This window comes from Aplysia californica, unplaced genomic scaffold, assembly GCF_000002075.1.
Source record: "Aplysia californica isolate F4 #8 unplaced genomic scaffold, AplCal3.0 scaffold00023, whole genome shotgun sequence".
NCBI classification, from domain to species: Eukaryota; Metazoa; Mollusca; class Gastropoda; order Aplysiida; family Aplysiidae; genus Aplysia; species Aplysia californica.
In genome coordinates this window covers 1,508,381-1,526,362 of record NW_004797293.1, presented here as the reverse complement: position 1 = coordinate 1,526,362, position 17,982 = coordinate 1,508,381, and the positions used below count along the sequence as shown (strand labels likewise).

General features: G+C 40.6%; 1 protein-coding gene across 1 annotated transcript; it reads left to right on the top strand.

Moving 5' to 3' along the window:
- The first annotated feature begins 3,287 nt into the window (after positions 1 to 3,287).
- Positions 3,288 to 14,303, top strand: LOC101846184 (neuroligin-4, Y-linked-like). Its single transcript, XM_013088394.2, has 3 exons — positions 3,288 to 4,772; positions 10,669 to 10,770; positions 13,959 to 14,303. The coding sequence occupies exons 1-3, from the start codon at positions 3,556 to 3,558 to the stop codon at positions 14,131 to 14,133; spliced, it is 1,494 nt and encodes a 497-aa protein (XP_012943848.2). The 5' UTR covers positions 3,288 to 3,555; the 3' UTR covers positions 14,134 to 14,303.
- The last annotated feature ends 3,679 nt before the right edge of the window (positions 14,304 to 17,982 follow it).

The following is a 17,982-nucleotide window of genomic DNA, read 5'->3' as shown; positions in this document are numbered from 1 at the left end:
ATATATATTTATATAACATATAGTGGCGTCCAAAAGAAATTTGACAATGAAAATCACCATATAATCGCTCCATCTATGTTAAGAGACGCCCTAGATATGGTCACTCTAAGTTGACTTCAAAAACTCAGGCTTGGCAAAATTATTCGAAATTAAAGAAACGCAAAAGTGCGTTCTGACTTACATTAACTTTGATGGAATGGACATGTACTGAATATCAAATGTTAATTTTTCTGTGTCGACCACGAAGCATTTTTTACACAAAGACTGTGTTCGCTACATTTTGGACATAATCATCTGTCAGTGTGGAGCAGAGGCCACGAAACTGCCATGGTTTTGAGAGGTCTGGGGTAGAACTAACAAAACCGCCCTCATGAGAATCACCGGATTGATTGGTTTAATGGACGCAATTAGTGCTGGAACGTCATGTCTTACCCTTATTTTCGTCAAGGTGTCATTCAAGTAGACATCTTTATGCATAGGAAAGAAGTTTCTCACAGGGCCAATGCCACTAGACAATTCTAGGAAAAACCAAATCATATTAGCGTTGGAGTTGTCACCAGTAATTAGCCCCGATATGAATCCTACAGGTATGTGAAGAGTGAAGCACTATGAAACAGCAGCTGAAGAAAAGCTACTTTGTTCCCAATTCAGACCATTTGTTTGCACATATATATATATATATATATATGTGTGTGTGTGTGTGTGTATGTGTGTGTATATGTGTGTGTGTGTGTGTGTATGTGTGTGTTTGTGTGTGTTTGTGTGAGTGTGTTTTCTACTTTTGGGTGTATGTGCGGGTTTGTGTGTGGGTTTTTTTTTGTTATTACTTTTGTAGTTGTATTTACTATTGTTGCTGCTGGTATTGCTGTTGAAGTGGCTGTTGATGTAGCCGCTGATGTTGTTACTGCTCTTACTGCTAATGGCTCTGTTATTTCTGGTTTTGCTTTGATCTAGAACTTTGCTGGTGACATTTACTTAAAATTTTAAATGCTCTCGTTCAAAGGTCCCGTGTAGCGACGGAAAAATATTCTTCTCTAAAAGTGTCTCTTTTCACCTCCTTTCCTGCTCTCTAACAATGTTCTGTTGTCTGCTTTCGTCTCTACTTTCTACCTACACCCCCTCACGTCCTTTCCCTCCCCTCCTCTGGGCGTCTGACTCTTTCTGCAGCCTTTTTACTTCTACTCCTTGGTTCCTTCTTACTGCCGTCTTTCATCCACATCCCTGATCATCTGGTAGGAAAGATCTACACCTATCCTTCTGGGACAAGGGCTAAACCTCGCGGAGGTCCCGTATGCAAGTTGCTCACGTTAAGATCTCCTTGTGGTTTAAAATCGATAAGAGTAGGCTTCGGCCGCTACCCCGGGGAAAATTCAATATTTCCCATCAACTGAAAATGTTTAATGTGTCCTGAGCGCTCATATGATTTTACGCAGTTGCAAGCGCCGTTTACCAAATTTTAAAAAAAGAAAAAAATGATGATTGTTACTGCAACTTTTTCTCTTATTGTTTATACGCGTGATTATGTTTATCTGTGTGTTTTGTTCTACTGTTAGTGATATTTTGTTGTTGTTATTGTTACTGTTGCTGTTGCTGTTTTTGTTGTTGTTGACATAAGATTAGTATATTATGTTATATGTATTCTATTCATTAAATTGTCATTTCCAGTCTAAAAGTTAAAGGAGCGGGTGAGCCAGCTGGCAGCATAAATTTTAATAATATACTCACAAGCGAAAGAAAGAAAAAAAAACCCAGTGTCCGTGAAGTGGAAATCTTGCTGTTATAAAAAGGAACCCGTCGGTGTCACAGCCTGTTAGTCGTCACTTGACCCTAATCGACTGACCATTATCGTGCCTGCTTCGCTGGAGCCGCCGCGGTCAACATGTTTTCACACCCAGCACTATGTGCCGCCGTTTGTTGTATAGTCCAATGTGTTGTGGGAGACTCTACTGTTGTTGTTAAATCTTCGTTCGGTTCTATAGAAGGAACCAAAATCCAAGAAAAAGATGGGGATGATTATTATCACGCCTTTCGTGGAGTACCCTACGCCCAGCCACCAATTAGAGAGTTGAGGTTTCAGAAACCTAAGGCTCTAGACAAATTAGGTAACATGTCTTGTAAAGCATTTGTTAGTAACTGTTTGGCTTTTTAATATCTTCATTGGGTCTAATATATTGATGAACACAGTTATCAAAGTAATTTTGTTGTTTTGGTAATTTCTATTTTTTAAAATTGCTTACTTAAGTTAAACTTATTGGCGTCTGTGGCTTGGCGCACAGAAGAGCTTCATTATAGTTCCATTCCTGGATGGGGATAATCTTTATCGAATATCTATATTGTCTTTCTATTGGGACGTTATATCCTGTCAGCCGGTCTGCCTCCTAAATAATCTAAATTGTGTCTATGAAGATGTAAAAATAACCAAGTCCTACATTATAAAATCAGTGAGACTATCTCGTTCATTACAAAATGCTGAAATGCCTCAATAATTACATACTATGTTTATAATAAGATTATTCTATCCTGTGTTGCAAACTGGTTTCCATGGAAGTCGAAATTGGATTTTGACACGTCGTATTTGTGAGGCAACATGGTGGAATCAGGCTCTCGTCAAAATAATCAAAGCGCAGAAACTTGCATTTTTTCGGACTCTTAAGCTAAGGAAATAACAAATCTTTGGCGTGCATTTTCTCATTAATTTTACCACTGAAAACAGATTACCCCATCTCCTTCTTTCGCAAATATCTCGACTTGTATTCAAGACAAATGGATAATTTTTTTCGTCCAAATAAAGACAAGTGAACAAGCTTTAGAATTAAACCAATAACTCTACATGCCCAAAATTTGACGAGAGCCTGATTCCACCACGCTGCCTCACATTTGAATGATGTCCTCTCGGCTTGTTTGCGACAACTGATTCAGTTATTCTTCTTCTTTTTTGCTACTAAACACTGTGCAGTGTAAAAGTCAATTTAACCCCCGCCCTACCCCCCCTCCCCCCGGCCGCCCTTTCATTCTTAAGTAAGTTAAAACATTTAGCCCCTAACCTCATTACAACCCAAATATGGCTCCACAGAGAATGAAGACCTCAGATGGGTGTCTGAATTTGACACCGAAAAAATAGAGGTGACCCCGAAAAAATAGAGGGGCTGGGGTTGTTGTTGTTTTTTTCTTTCTTCTTTGTCTTTTTTTTTTTTTTTGGAGTAAAGTGAGTCCGATCGTATTTCGAAGGTTCAGTGTCATATACATTATATAATATAGATAGATAGATAGATAGATAGATAGATAGATAGATAGATAGATAGATAGATAGAATGTTATATAATATATACACATATTATAACGTGTTTTATTTCTGCTAATAACCTCTCCGCACTTTATTTGCAGGATGATGTGTGACAATTTCATGACACCAATACATTGATTTTGTTTTTTCTCTCTGTGTCCATAGACGGCGTTTTCGACGCCACACGAGAGTCCGTGCCATGCATTCAACCCGAAGCCTTGTTGTTTGGCAGGAGTCAAGGAGTTGAAGACTGTTTGACCCTCGACATCTACATGAAAGAGTTACCCCAAGAAAATCAACCGAAGAAAAAAGTATTCTTCTACATCCACGGTGGGGGATTTATGGTTGGTGCTGCCAGCCACTTTATTCCTGGCACCTGGGTAAAGATGTATGATGATGTCATTGTGGTCACGATCAACTACAGGCTGGGCATTTTGGGCTTCCTGAGCTCAGGTGACGAAACGAGTCTGGGAAACTACGGACTGTGGGACCAGGTCCTTGCTCTCCGGTGGGTACAACGTCACATTGCTTCTTTTGGCGGTGACCCCGATGACGTCACACTCTCTGGGGAGTCAGCAGGGGCGGCAGCCGCCCACATTCTCTCAATATCTCCTTTCGGGAAGGGTTTGTTTACTAAAGTTTGGACTCAAAGTGGGAGCGCGACTTTTATCTCCAGAGACTTATCCTCACCTCTCCAAGACGTTTTGAAGTTTGCGGCTACAGTGGGCTGTTGGTCTGGGTCAACTGATGATAGTTTGGATGTTGATGGAATTCGGAAGGTTGTAGGCTGTCTACGAGAAAAACCAGAAGAAGCGTTCGTGAAATACGTCCCTTTCAATATGACCTCCTTCATTTTCTCCCCTCGTGTAGACAGAATGCTCATCCCAAACGATCCAAAGAAACTTTTGCAAGACCAGTCTTATTTAGAATCTGTCTGCTTTTATGACAGGACATACATTTGTGGGATAAACAATAATGAACAAAGTATGGGCGATATGTATATTGCTACTACTAAGGCAATGGTTTACGCGAATGATTCGATGGCAGATGAAGAGAAAGAGAAGGCGTATAAAAAATCACTTGATTTTATGCTTGATGTCTACTTTGAAAAACGAGGATGTTCCAAAGAATCTGGAAAAAAGATTGTCTCTTGGTATGAAAGGCGAGGAACGTTCGAAAATGCTGTTCGCGAAGTCATAACAGATATGTATTTTCAGCTCCCTACGTTCGACTTCTTAAAGGCGGCATCTGGTCCTGGGGCCCGTTCTAGGCCTCGGTTACTGTATTTTGATCATTATCCTGGGTTTTTAAGGACATCACCAAGTGCGAAAGGTATGCCACATGGATTGGATGTTGCCTACCTCTTTGACTATGACATAAAAAATCTCGGTATATCATTGGAAGAGCCCACAGAGAAAGTTATGAGAGGTCGAGAGCTGAGGGTTAAAGAGCAGTTTATTTCATTGACGATGGCCCTTGTCAAAGGAAGGTTTGTATACGGTGTTTGATTATTTCCAGTTGTTGTTGCTTGTTGTTGTTGTAATTCTTATTATCGTTGTTGTTTTTGTTTTTGCTTTTGGTGTTGATTTGTTGTATTATTGTCATTAATTTAAAAGCAAAATAATATAATCAGAATCATCATCTCATCATCATCACATCATTATCATCCTCATTATTAATATTATTTTTAGTAGTAGTAGTAGTAGTAGTAGTAGTAGTAGTAGTAGTAGTAGTAGTAGTAGTAGTAGTAGTAGTAGTAGTATCACTACCACTATTGCATAATATTGTTATCATTGTCCTTGTCATTTCTGCTCTATGGATGTGACACTTTTTCCCCTTGCCCATTTATATGAGATTGACGCCATCTGATTAGTAGAAAAAAGTTCATGTTTTTTTATGATTGTGTCCAATAGTGTATTACATGCATACTTAGTATAAAAATTAACTGTAATAGCGATATAGATTCCAGGATTATAGATGTAAGTCATTGATCTGAGAGTGGTGATGATTTTAGAATTAATAGTGGTGATGAGTGATGAGGAGGGATTGCGTTTAAGTAATGTTAGCGTTAGTCCTATCTTCCTCTGCTCCAATGAGTCACGAGGGACGTGGGCACCCTCTATCCCGTTCCTTACTGGAACCATCTTTACGGTCACCATGAAGTTCCGAAATGGTGGGCTCAGTCTCTGTTAAGGTGACATCGTTAGTGTTAGCCTATTCTATCGGGCCAAGACAAGTGTAGAATGGAGCAAAATGGGAAGACAGTATAGAGGCAGGTATATTGGGGTATTTGTAAGCGGGTTGTAGAAAGCAAGTTGGCAGATTGTGATCTTTAAAAGTGCAGCATTCTACTCCCTGATCCTTTGCCCAGAGTATTCTTTTCGAGTCCAATTGAGCTTGGAGAGATTCTGACACAGGATTATCGAACCCGAGTCGAGAGGGCACAATTTACACAGAATATTGTATCCCCTCGCCTCAGGGGGAGCGACCTCAAACTCCCAAATCAAGTACCCTATGTCTGAATCCTCCCAGTCTCGTCCAATATTGGTATAGTTCCATTGCTAACGTTGGACGCAATTCCTACATTTAACAAGCCAATTTTGTGGAGATGCTAGCTGAATGTGTTTTAGTGGTTAGAAATGACTAGAGAGCAAGCGGGAGATTGATAGATAGATAGATAGATAGATAGAGAGAGAGAGAGAGAGAGAGAGAGAGAGAGAGAGAGAGAGAGAAAATCGTGAGAGAGAAAGAGAGATCGGGAGGGACAGTAGGGGGGGGGGTGGCGAGATAGGAGAGGCTTAGTGGCGGGAAATGAATATGACGGCGATGATTTGAAGTTATAGGTCTGGAGAAGGTAAACCGATAGGTAGATAGCCATATTGAGACAGAAGAAGATAGAATGACACAGAGAAAAGTATGCGGATTGGAAAGAAGAGAATAAAGAGAGAGACATATACCTATCATGTATGCATATAAAGTGAGAGTTTATTATAATATGGTGAACAGGGTGCTGAGGGAATGGCTATACTATAGAGACTTGCCATCTTTTTTCCCAAACAAAAGGCGTCCATTAACTATGTCTAAAGGGGTATTGAACAGTGTTATAATACAATGCCATTATATAATACTATGTAACTAAACGTACATTACCTTTTCCTTTCGTTCAGATTATTTGTGCTGTGCTGCATGCAAGCAGCATATTAAAACAATGTTCTCCCCCCACCACACGAGCTATCGATGAACCCAACGTACAGCTCCTTGAAACAAGAACATGGATATAGACACACGGAAATAAGGTCGCCGCTAGAACCTGGAAAATAATAGAAAAAAGTTGTTATCGATATGCATTGTGTTTTGCTTTAAATAGAGTGCAATATGTGATATTAAATAATACAGAAACTTTTTCCTAAGTACAAATTCGATATCAAACAATATGAAAATATACTTTACATCACCACACCTCATTTTACTGACGCACATTTTTGCAATCAGTATAACATGATTTGCTGTTTTTACTACACTATTATTTACTCCACCCTCCTTTTTCACGCCGAGTAGAATATTGGCGTCTGTCATCGGAAAATGTGTATTTGTGATTTGGAAGATCAGCTGAAACACATGATTCCAAAAACCCCTTAATCGTGAGCAGTGGATAAACATACACCACAGTATTCACACAGTTCTGAAGATTTTATGCCCATCCTAATCAAAAAGATATTTGTGGGGAATATATTGTGAAGTATTTTAAAATGTAGAAGGCGAAGACGAGATTCTTGCGTGGCCATATGTGCTAAACTATACCTATCTGCTATGTCCATTCCAAGCTTTTTCAACCAAAAGTTCTTACCGCATACCTGAACCTTCTCCCGCCCCAAGACAATTCGTCGTAACTCCTGATTGTTGCTACAAAGTACCTGAAGACTTTCAGCACTAATTCTTTCGCACACAACTGCTGCACACTGACTGTGTTCCAGTGTGTTGTTCTGGTTCAGTAGCTCTGTCCATGATTTTGGTAGGCCATTAATTATAATATAATAACCAAAGCCAAAGCCTGCTTAATTTCCTATTGTGTGTTTCATTTCTTCTTTTGTTTTCATCCGTCCCCTGTTATAAACCTGGTAAATGTTTTTTATTCCTCTTCTCATCCAATATTTCAGAAAAAGTGAATTACCTTTGTACCGTATCTTTTTGTTGTTGAAAAGAGGCTGCGTAAAAATGTCATTCACTTGTTTGAGCTGCGTATCATCTAACTTTGTACTTCAAGCCATGCTGTCATGACCGCTATCCAAAATGTAGATGCCCCAGCTGGCTTGATCAGATGTTTAGGGTTAATAGTTGCTTTTAAAAAAGTACTTTAGGCCACCAAGTTGATTGAAAATGATGTCTGTAATTGCAACTCGTCCTCAGCTAAACCTTTGCTTATTGCTAGAAGCTTCATCCATTTCAATAAGAACACTTTTTGTTGATCACGCACCCTGATAATACCTAACCCATCCTCTTCTACAGACTTGCAAATGACTGTTCTTTTAATCTTCTCCTTAGCCTTTCGGTTCCAGAACTTTTTCTGCCATAAAAAATCATCAATACATTGGTTCATGACACAGACAAATTCCTTATCATATAATAGCGAATTATTGAATTTCCAAAACGATTGTCCTCTTTTAAATGTATCCGCTCTAAAAACAGTTACCACTCCTTTATGACCCGGGCCGTAGAGAATTTCGTGGCTACTTTCTACTACTTGTGGTAAAAATTCCTCATTACAGAATATGTAGTCGAGACGACGTGCAATGAATGGGGTGGGTCTTGACCATGTAAAGTCTTTTTCCTCACCATGTAACGAACGCCATGTGTCCCTAAGGTAACAGTTTTGGACCCAGTCGATAAATTATCTATTCACAACCACAGTATGCGGTTCTCCAGTAATAATGTCAAGGGTGTTGTTCAATACAGCATTAAAATCCCCGCAGATAATCATATGGTCTGCATCACCATTGTTCAAAACAGAATAAAGCAGATCAAAGGATTTTAATTTTTCAGATGTGATAACTGGGCCGTATACATTTGTGAAGCGTGCTGACAAAATGAGTTACTTCTCGGATTCAGGCCTTAAGGAAATAGATCCATCACACTTATAGGTGAAGTTTTTACAATATTTATAAGTATCAAATAAAAGGTATGTTATAGCTAAAGAATATGGCTTCAATAGAAAATCTACAAATTTGACCCTAGTGTCAATTTTTGGCAAAAATCTCCATTTGTGGACTGCGAGAAGTAACTCATTTTGTCACCACGCCTCACATTTACTATTTGAACAATTTGATCATTCACAGAGAACTTCAACCCCAGTATTCTGTCTGTTTTAATAACTATTTTAAGGTTTTCATAATTTGATCTGTAATTAACAAGACTAACTTGTCCTTTGCTTCTCTGTGTTCCTTCAGCAAAAAAGAATTCTCCTTTCCAGTCTAATTCCCATTCCCTTGCTGTTTTCTCTGTGATATACGTTTCTTGAAGACAAACTATATCAAATTTTGTACACTGACGGAAAATAGTTTTTCCCTTTAGTTTGTTATTTAGACCTCGACAATTAATCGACGCGACTCGCAAATTTCTTTCAATTCCGCTATCCATGATTCAAAATCCGATCACATTGCATCATAGCCCTTGATCAATTTTAAAGAATAGTTTGCGTTTAGGGGCTGTTAACTCCTCTACAGATAATTGATAATACTTTTATAATAATCAAGCAAAATCATGGTTTGTCTGAGCTTACCTCTTGTTGTCACAGACAGTGATCGGGATCGCGGTACGGGAACAACGTTGGCTGACAGAGCGTTGTCCACCTCTCCGTCCCCTCCTCCGTTCCCGTCACGGACATAGTGTACACTCTCCCTGGTTTTCGCCGGTTCCTTGGATCCGGGTTGTTGCCTGCCCTTATAATAGATAGACGCATTGAAAACACCACCATCTTTTAATGACAATGGCAGGGAAGAAGTTTGAGGCGAGATGTACACAAAACGTCTACCTGTTTTATATGATGTCAATCTCCCCTCCTTGTCTCTATATTGTTCGTCTTTCATGTCGCTCAGTGGGATAATCCCAATTGAACGCAAGGCGGTCTGAAATTCAGAGTTCGCCACTGACAACGGGGCGTTCCCTAGTATCATGTTTTAAAATTCTTGTGCGCTACCGAGAGGGAACCTCTCATGGGCCATAACGTTGGTCCCGCGTAAAGATAGCCCATTCAAGAGAATGTCATTCTTCGCACACCTAGATTTAGTATAAAGTCTCCAAGCACCATACCATTTCTGCGCCCCAATTACTTGTCCCTCCCCGCACACATCCTCCATAGCTCTACAAACTTCTATGCCTCTAATCGGGTCCGTGTCTGAAGAACGAATGTCCCTGTTCACAATGAAACAGAGTGGCGGTCCGTTTGAATCGAGCATGCTCGCCATGTTGAAAACAGGTGAACGAAGGTTGGAGCTTCGCAGCGAAAAAAAAGGCAACAATTCGACACTAAAAGCAAATAAGAAGCAGAATTACCTGTAAGAGACACAGAATACTAAGCACAAACCTGATGATTCCAATAGAAAGGTAACAGAAAGCACAATCTCACATAGAATCGCCCAAAACTTAGCAAAACGCAGAGCCGTTGAGAAGTCAACCGACCTCGGTGGACGTCAAAGCGGTAATAATGGAAGTTGACACTTGACTGGATGCTCAATTGATCACTTCCAAAATGGCTTGACCCCGACAAAGAGTATCAAAATAAAAGGAATTATCCCACTGGTGAATAGAAACGATTTACCATCATCTCCCGCCTAAGTTCACAACCCGTCGATTGCATTGCTTTTGTTCGCTGAGCTGCAACATTGCATTCAAGGGCTTTGTCTTTCTACAATTTCAGAAGAGCCTCTCCCTACCACCCTCTCTCCCGCTCTCTCTCTCTCTCTCTCTCTCTCTCTCTCTCTCTCTCTCTCTCTATCTCTCTCTCTCTCTCTCTCTCTCTCTCTCTCTCTCTCTCTCTCTCTCTCTCTCTCTCTCTCTCTCTCTCTCCCTCTATGTCTTTCCTTTTCTCACACACATTCATATACAAACACACACACTCATACACATAAAAACATACACATATACACACACACAAAACACAAACAAACACACACACAGAGCGAGAGAGAGAGAAATAGAGAAAGAGAGAGTGAGTGGAGGGAGGGGTATAGGCTGATGGAAAGAGTAAGAGAGGGGATGTATGTACAAATTTTGTATATAAAATAACTATATAGGTAGAGCTATAGGGCAATAGAACATTAGAATGATAATACATGAAATCAACTCTACTTTCCAGCTCAGTCTATTAAGTTGTCAAATATATTTTTAAGGTTTATCGATGAAAAGCCAGAGCCTGCGTCACGGAAGGCAGACAGCTGTAACGTGCCAGACGGACCGAGTGGGAATCAAACCCGGGAGCCTTACACTTCGAGGTTAGTACATGTACCTTCAATTCGACAATGTGTGTCGCATTTTCTGTCCCTATCTCTCTCTCTCTCTCTCTCTCTCTCTCTCTCTCTCTCTCTCTCTCTCTCTCTCTCTCTCTCTCTCTCTCCCTCTCTCTCTCTCTCTCTCTTTCTCTCTCACACACACACACAAACACACACACACAAACATACAAACACACGTATGTACATACGCGCACACACACACACATACACACACACACACACACACACATACACATATATATATTCACTAAGACACCCGCACGCATACATTGTCTCTCTCACTCACTCTCTCTCTCTCTCTCTCTCTCTCTCTCTCTCTCTCTCTCTCTCTCTCTCTCTCTCTCTCTTGCTCGCTAGCTCTCTCTCCCTCCCTTCTTCCCTTCTCTCGAGTCCCGTTCTCACTCCAGCCACCTTTCTCCATCCCGTTTTGACCTGGACCCGGGAAGCCTAAACCGTTAAAAATGTCGGTCCCTCCCTCCTCATCACCCCCAATTCACCTTTCACCCTGAAATCTTTTTATAATTTTGATGAAAAGATATAAAAAGAAATGTGCCTCGATCATCTTGCTCTCTCCGGGAAAATAGAAAATAAAAGAGGCAGAAGTAAACGAAAAATAACTCACCAAATAAGCTTCTACAGATCAGTGACGGGGAATACTAGAATAATGCTATATGCGTTACGACGCGGTGGAATCAGACGCTCGTCAATTTTTGGGCATGTGGAGTTATTGGTACCATCTGAAAGCCGATTTTTCACCTTGCTTTTAATGAAATAGATCCATCTATCTTGAATAAAACTCAAGATATTTGCTATTGTGGCGTCGGTAGCCTAGTGGTTAGGCTCTCGGACTCGCAACCGTAAGGTCGTGGGTTCGAATCCCGTCAAGGGCCCGACGTTGTGTCCTTGGGAAAGGCACTTTACACGAATTTTCCTCACTTCACCCAGGTGGGAATGGGTACCCGGCTATAGACAGCGAAAGATCTTGTCAGTTTGTTAGTGTTTGAGGGCTTAATCGGCTGCTTGCACTGTATGCTTCCCGGGAAGCTGAGAATGTTTTAGAGTGTTATATGGTTGCTGGGGTAATAATATAGTGTAAAGCGCATAGAGCCTGCTGCTGAGCGGGGATATGCGCTATAAAAATGCTATCTATTATTATTATTATTATTGAAGGAAGTGAGGAAATTAGCGAGGAAATAGCCTCTAAAGCTTAGTAACTCCAACGGCTAAAGAGTACTTGAAAACAGAAACATGACATATGTTGTGCCTTTAATCAACGTTATTGAGAAGAATTCACAAGGAAATGTGTTTTTATATGGACGGAAAAGAGGTACAGCCACAAATTGAAAATTTGCAAACCGGCAAAAAAATGCCTGTTTCTCCGATTTCTGAATTTTGACGAGCGATTGATTTCACCACGCTGCCTCACATATTATTCATTATTGTTCTACTTTGTTTGAAATTTTTTGTTTCGACTTGTATTTTTTATGTAATGGGTGAGTGTGTGTTTATTTTTTGTGGTGTTTTTAAAGTGCGCGCGCGCACGCGCGTGTGTGTGTGTGTGTGTGTTTGTGTGTGTGTTTGTGTGTGTGTGTGTGTGTGTGTGTGTGTGTGTGTGTTTGTGTGTGTGAGTGTGTGTGCATGTGTGCGTGTGTGTATGTGTGTGTGTTTATTTGTTTGGTTCTTTTGTTTTGGGGTTGGGTGGGGGTGCGATTTCAAACTTACGATCTAAAACTGATTGGCGAATCATGATTGCTGTTTTCTTGTTTCAGACCTGTCATTTATTGATTTCGAAAACTCCTTTGAAAAAAATATCCGGAGCAATCCTTTATTATCGATAAAGACATACGTTTTGGCTGCTATTTTTTCCACGAGGATAGAAAAGAAAAAGCAAAAAGACTGTATTTAACATTTAAGCAAGTGACATTTCAAAGTTTTCTGTTACAGTGCATTACTTCTCATAGAACATAGTGACATGGACCTACCGTTTATTGTACACTTATAAAATTGACAAAAACATATACTAGTGCTTGCGGTGTAACGGTTAGACGCCCATTGTACACTTATATAATTGAAAAATATATATATACCTGCACTTGCCGTGTAACAGTTAGACGCCTTGCCGTTGAAAGCAGATGATGTGGGTTAACTTTCATATGGGAAAGTTTATGTTTCTTTTTCCATGTACACGCGTGTCTGTCTGCTGTGGCGTGTCTCCCTCTCAGCTCTGTTGGCCATGGATGGCTGGCAGGGTCGAAGCATGCTGTCCCCTAAATGATCTATTTGTTTTTATAGTAGAGGGTTTTACGGCGCTTGCAACTGCATACGGTCATATGAGCGCCAAGGGGTGGGTGTCAACAGAGAAGTCTGTACGGGGAATCAGACTCAGACTGCTCACCTCTCTAGCTTCAACAGCACAAGGTCTGCTTCGACTATCGCGGCACCTCAAAATAGCAGGTCACAAGAGAGTGACAAACATGGAAAAGAAGTAAAGGAAAATGACAAAAGTAAGGATCAGGAAAGAAAAAGCAGCAGTTCCCTGTTGTAGATCAGGCAAAGTTATGAGCGTGACTTGAGTCACCTCATTTACAATTCTACTATGCTTGAACGAGAAATGTCCCCCCTTTGGGAATGGCCTAAAGACACTTCAGTCAGTATAGTTTAGTATAGGGTTTTACGGCGCACGCAACTGCATAAGGTCGTATGGGCGCGCGAAACACAAGTTGGTTGCATTCGCAACAGTTCACTGCACGGTTGGTTAACTGTTCGACTTTAAAATGCTAAAATATTAACATTCGAATTTCCCACTTCAGACAGTGGCACTGCCCCGGGGAGTTAAATGATCAAAATTTTGGCGATGAAGGTGAAACTCTATGACAGTTTAGTCCGTGTTAACGAACATGGGTAATAAAAAAAAGAGCAATTAACCGAAAGAAAATAAGAAAAATCCAGAAGAGGAATCAGAATTCCATCAAATTTCAGTTTTAGCTAATTCCGATGAATTGCAATTACGACTCCCTCCCCACAAAAAAACAACAGAAAACATACATACAAACAAACTAAAAAACAAAAAAATAAAAACACCCCCAACAAAAAAAAAATAGACAAACAAATAAACAAACAAACAAACACAATATTTAACCCAAAAATGAATGTTTTTCTTGTTCTTGAAGCCTGAACCCAGCTGGAGAACTTTTCAAGTCTCACGAAGACCTGGACATATGGCCTACTTGGGACCTGAAGAAGAAAACTTACCTGAGCTTTGGCGACACACCTTTCATCAAGGCTCCTTTCCAAGTGGAGAAACTGACTTTCTGGGATAAAGTCTGTCCTGTTGATGACCTGTAACAAACTCAACGGGAACAAAAGTCCTGCGGATGGTGCTAAGAAAAAAAAAAAGAAACAAAAAGCGCTACTCAGCGGCGACCAGATTTGTTTACTTCGCTCTGTGCATATATTCAGAACACCATTGAGTGCAACAAAGATGGTACATAACAAGATGGGCCACTCAGCCAAAAAAGTGTCCGCCCGAAGTCTGCTCTTTGCTTCAGATGGCGCTACAGTCTGTTTTGAAGCTCTCTTTCGTTTTTTCTGAAGAAGAATAGGAATAGCACCTCCTTGCGTGTGCAGATCGACTGCTGTTCATCAGCAGTTCCGGTTCGTTCAGTGCGGAGTTTTAGGGTTTTTTTTATTTCAATGACCTATCGCCTTCCATTCTTAAGTCAAATTAAACGAAGAAAACAATCACCGTTTCCTCCGGAAGAACTTTTTAGCAGCGTAACCATTTTAAAAAAGCGTTCTTCCGAAATTTATCCAAAAACTTGCTAGTTTCACTTTGATTTTTTAAACTCAAGTAGGGTAACTCTGTTCGCAAAGGGTACGCATTTGCGAAGAGGGCGCCACCGAAATTTGAGCATACTTTTTTAATTGTCTCAAAGAGAGGAGTGGCCCCTCTTGTTATGTAGACTCTTTGGTTGCAATAAGAATACCGAGCACGTATATAGCTTGGCACAATTATCGTTTACAATTACTGTTTATTTACATCATGCACGTGACTGTGAGCCTGTTTGTGAGTGCAAGCATACTATTGTAAGGGTGTGCACATGCGCGTACGCATGTGTGTGTGTGTGTGTGTGTGTGTGTGTGTGTGTATATGTGTGTATTTATGGGTGTATGTGTATGTGTGTGTGTGTGTGTGTGTGTGTGTGTGTGTGTGTGTGTGTGTGTGTGCGTGCGCGTGGTAAATCATCAACCGATGTGACAGGATCAGGACAATAAAGATGTACTTTATCTTAACTTATCTTATTTTAAAATGGAGTTTAACATGCCAAGTCTTTCGGCGTCATGGAGATCACAGTCAGCTGACTCATGTCGTGTTCCGATAATACCAAGTACTCAAGCTACAAAGGAAGACGTAACGGTATGTAATGCAAAAGATAATATTGAGAGAGATAAGGGAACACTGAAAAACTACAGTATCTCATTTGAAATTGTTTTAAAGTTGACCTGCCATAATAAACTGCACCTCTCATCGACGTTCAACGACAACAAAAGGTGAAAAAGGTATTTAAAAAAAACAAGTATTGTGTGTTCGTGTTTGTTGTAATGTGTGTGTATCTGTGTGTGTGTGTGTGTGTGTGTGTGTGTGTGTGTGTGTGTGAGTGTGTGTGTGTGTGTGTGAGAGTGTGTGTGAGTGTGTGTGTGTGTGTGTTTGTGTGTGTGTGTGTTTGTGTTTGTACCTGTATGTATTTTAGCATTTGCATAATATTGTTTAGGTGTACGGATGTTATCTCAGATGAAAAGAAAGAATTAAAGACAGAACGAGAGAAAGTAATAAAGAAAAAAACTGAGTCCTGGGTGATGTGCCGAGACGGGTCACTGAGAGAGTTCTGTTTAGCCATTTGCTTTATGTATGTCTTTTTATTTTGACCTTTGACCGTATGGTCATATGTGAGGCAGCGTGGTGGAATCAGGCTCTCGTCAATTTTTGGGCATGTAGAGTTATTGGTATCATCTTAAAGCTTGTTCACTTGTCTTTATTAGGATGAAAAAAGTATCCATTTATCTTGAATACAAGTCGATATATTTACTAAAGAAGGAGGTGGGGGTCACTTGTTTTCAGAGGTAAAATTAGTGAGAAAATGGCCGCCAAAGGTTAGTTATTTCCTTAGCTCGAGTCCGTGATAACTTGTTTGTTGTTTGTTTAGTATAGGGTTTTACGGCGCTCGCAACTGCATAAGGTCATATGAGCGCGCGGGACACACCTAATACTTTTTCGTTGGTAGGAAATTTTGAATTTTGCCCGGGTGGCGGCCGAAGCCTACTCTTATCGATTTTAGACCACCAAGGGATCTTTAACGTGTACAACTTGCACACGGGCCCTCCGAGATGTTTCGCCCTTGTCCGAGAAGGCTAGGTGTAGATCTTTCCTATCAGAAAGAAAGCAGTTAGGAGGAGCCAAGGAGTAGCAGTATAAAGGCTGCAGAAAGAGTCAGGAGCCCAGAGGAGGGGGGAAAGGAGGTGAGGGGGTGGGGGCAGAAAGTGGAAATGAAAGCAGACAACAGAACATTGTTAGAGATCAGGAAAGGATGTGAAAGGAGACAATTTTAGAGAAGAAAATTTTTTGGTCGCTACCCGGAATCGAACCCGGGACCTTTGAATGAGAGGCCAACACCTTAACCTCTAGGCCACGAGAGCCCCGCCCCCCCCCCAACATTAAACTTAAGAGATGAAAAAAATAAACCTGGTGCCTCTGTTATTCCTGCCTTTGTTGTTATTACCACTGTTGGTGGTGCTGCTGCTGCTGCTGCTGCTGGTGATGCTGCTGCTGCTGTTGCTGCTGATGCTGCTGCTGCTGCTGCTGCTGCTGCTGCTGCTGCTGATGCTGCTGATGCTGCTGATGCTGTTGTTATTGTTAAGTTGTTAAGTAGGCCTATACTACATGTACTTGATAATGTATATCATTTATTGTTTTTGTGTGTTTATTCTCATAACTTGAGTACGAATCAACAAACTATCATTTCTGAATAATGCTCTGATTCTCTCATCTGTTCTGTGAGCTAAGATTTAAATTGGTCTCAATTGTGTTATTAGGAACTAGATCTATATAAAGAGGGGCAAAACAAAAATTCCAACATTAAACTTAAGAGATGTCAGCGTCATCAGACGTTAGTAACATGGAAAAATTGATTGAAAGTTCAAGCAAAGTGCAATTAATAATAATCTTACTACTAATGGAGCTAAGGCCAAATTTTGCGAACAGTATATTCTCAGAAACTACCAGATGAAAAAGTTTGAAACTTTGCCAGTACCCATAACTTGAAACGTAGTGTTGCACTATTGTATTTTAATTAAGATCAAATGTGTAATAAGAAAGCCCATTTTAAGTTAAATTTCGTCTTTTTGTAGCGAACGTCATCATTTGCTTCGACATTGTATATTCACCAAAGATAATAAATAACAAGATGGGCCACTCAGCCAAAAAAGTGTCCGCCGGAAGTTCGCTCTTTGCTTCAGATGGCGCTGCAGTCTGTTTTGAAGCTCTCTTTCGTTTTTCTAGAAGAAGAATAGGAATAGCACCTCCTTGCGTGCGCAGATCGACTGCTGTTCATCAGCAGTTCGGGTTCGTCCAGTGCGGAGTTTTAGGTTTTTAAAATTTAATAACCTCTCGCCTTTCATTCTAAAGTCAAATTAAACGAAGAAAACAATCACCCTTTCCTCCGGAAGATGTTTTTTGTCAGCGTAATCATTTTATAAAAGCGTTCTTCCGAAATTCATTCAAAAACTTGCTAGTTTCACTTTGATTTTTTAAAACTCAAGTAGGATAACTCTGTTTGCAAAAGGTGCGCTTTTGCGAAGAGGGCGCCACCGAATTTTGAGGACACTTTTTTAATTGGCTCAAAGAGAGAAGTGGCCCCTCTTGTTATGTAGACTCTTTGATATTCACTGCGGAGTGCAGATTTCGACGAAGGATATTTTGTGTTCAGTTATGCATTAAGTATGTTTACGGGAATTCCCGGTTTCGGTCTCACGCCTTTGACCGTCTTCTCAAAGTGGGTTTGGAGAGCTCATAGAAGAAGAAGAAGAAGAAAAAGAAGAAGAAGGAGGAGGAGGAGGAGGAGGAGGAGGAGGAGGAGGAGGAGGAGGAGGAGGAGGAGGAGGAGGAGGAGGAGGAGGAGGAGGAGGAGGAGGAGGAGG